This window comes from Volvox carteri (assembly GCF_000143455.1).
Source record: "Volvox carteri f. nagariensis unplaced genomic scaffold VOLCAscaffold_647, whole genome shotgun sequence".
NCBI classification, from domain to species: Eukaryota; Viridiplantae; Chlorophyta; class Chlorophyceae; order Chlamydomonadales; family Volvocaceae; genus Volvox; species Volvox carteri.
The window spans coordinates 5,503-6,664 of NW_003308150.1; the positions used below are offsets into that span (position 1 = coordinate 5,503).

Consider the following 1,162-nt stretch of genomic DNA (forward strand, 5'->3'; position numbering starts at 1 on the left):
ACGTCGCCGCGAACAGCCGGCAGTGGCGCAGGCGGCGGCTTTGGCGGGGCGGCGGCGGCGGCGGGCGCGGCGGGCAATGCCTTTTTGGATAGCGTACTGTCCGACCCGGCTCATCGAACTGTGTCGAACTTAGCTGCAGGCGTGGACGCGGTGCTAGGCCTTATGGGCCGGTTGGAGCAGCAGGTTCACCACCGAGTGTCAGGCCAGTTGTCCAAATTGGTTTCGGAGGGTCGGCGCCGCGTGGAGGAGTTGCGGCAGATGCTGGCGGGTCCTGCGGGAATGGCGCAATCGCCCCAGCAGCAGCAGCAGCAGCTTCTGGTGCTCGCCAACGACTCGGTGCAGCAGCAGACAACAATACAGAAACAACCGCAGGCGGGGCAGCAGACGACGCAGATGATGGCGTCTGCCGGGCAGCAGTCTTCGACCTCGGCGTCGTCGCGCAGTGGTGTCAGCGGTGGTGGTGGTGGTGGAGGTGGAGGGGGGGGGTCGGCACGGGCAGGGCAGAAGGCACAAGCGTGGCCGGTGCTCCGAGACCAGGCGTTCGAGAACGAGCTTGCGGGCACCAAGGTCGACGTGGAGCGCGTCCTGGCGGACATCCAAGTGTTCGTCTCCCGCCAAAACATGCTGCTGGACAGCCACCGGCGACAGTCGGAGCAGTCCCGATTGGAGCGTGGGGTGCTGGCGGCGTTTTGGAACGCGCCCGAACAGCTGCTGTGTGACGTGCAGGCACTGCGGGACAGGCTCGCAGCGCTGCTTAATTCCCAATAATCATTCGCCATTGCTGACTAGAGGGTGGAACTGAATGGGCGCTAGATAGACGACTTTGGTGTTGCTTCTCTTACTGCGGCGGCCGCGGCGTCTTTGTGCGCGCTCTTTCCCTTCCTCTCTCTTTCTCTCTCTTTCTTTCTTTCGCCCTCCCTCGGGACGGCCGTGCTGACTGGCTGGCCCACGGGTGGCCCTATCCCACCACGCCAAGCGCAGCACCCATGCAGAAAGAGAGGGCACTTTTCATGCGAAATATGCCGTCTCCTCTGCCGTTCCAACTTAAAATTGTGTGATTGATGTGTTTTCAGCTTTTTGGGGTAGCTTGACTGGTATGGAAATCCAGCCTGTACGTGAGGCACAATAATAAAACGGCAGCAGAGGTTTGGGCGAACACATT

General features: G+C 61.7%; 1 protein-coding gene across 1 annotated transcript in view; it reads left to right on the forward strand.

The window, feature by feature from the left end:
• The window catches only part of VOLCADRAFT_101297 (uncharacterized protein), a gene marked incomplete at both ends in the record, with an annotated part of 5,914 nt that extends 5,146 nt beyond the window's left edge, over nt 1-768 (forward strand). The window contains one exon of the mRNA XM_002959732.1: nt 17-768. Coding sequence (XP_002959778.1) covers nt 17-768 — 752 coding nt within the window. The remainder of the gene's footprint in view (nt 1-16) is intronic.
• Between the last annotated feature and the right edge of the window lie 394 nt (nt 769-1,162).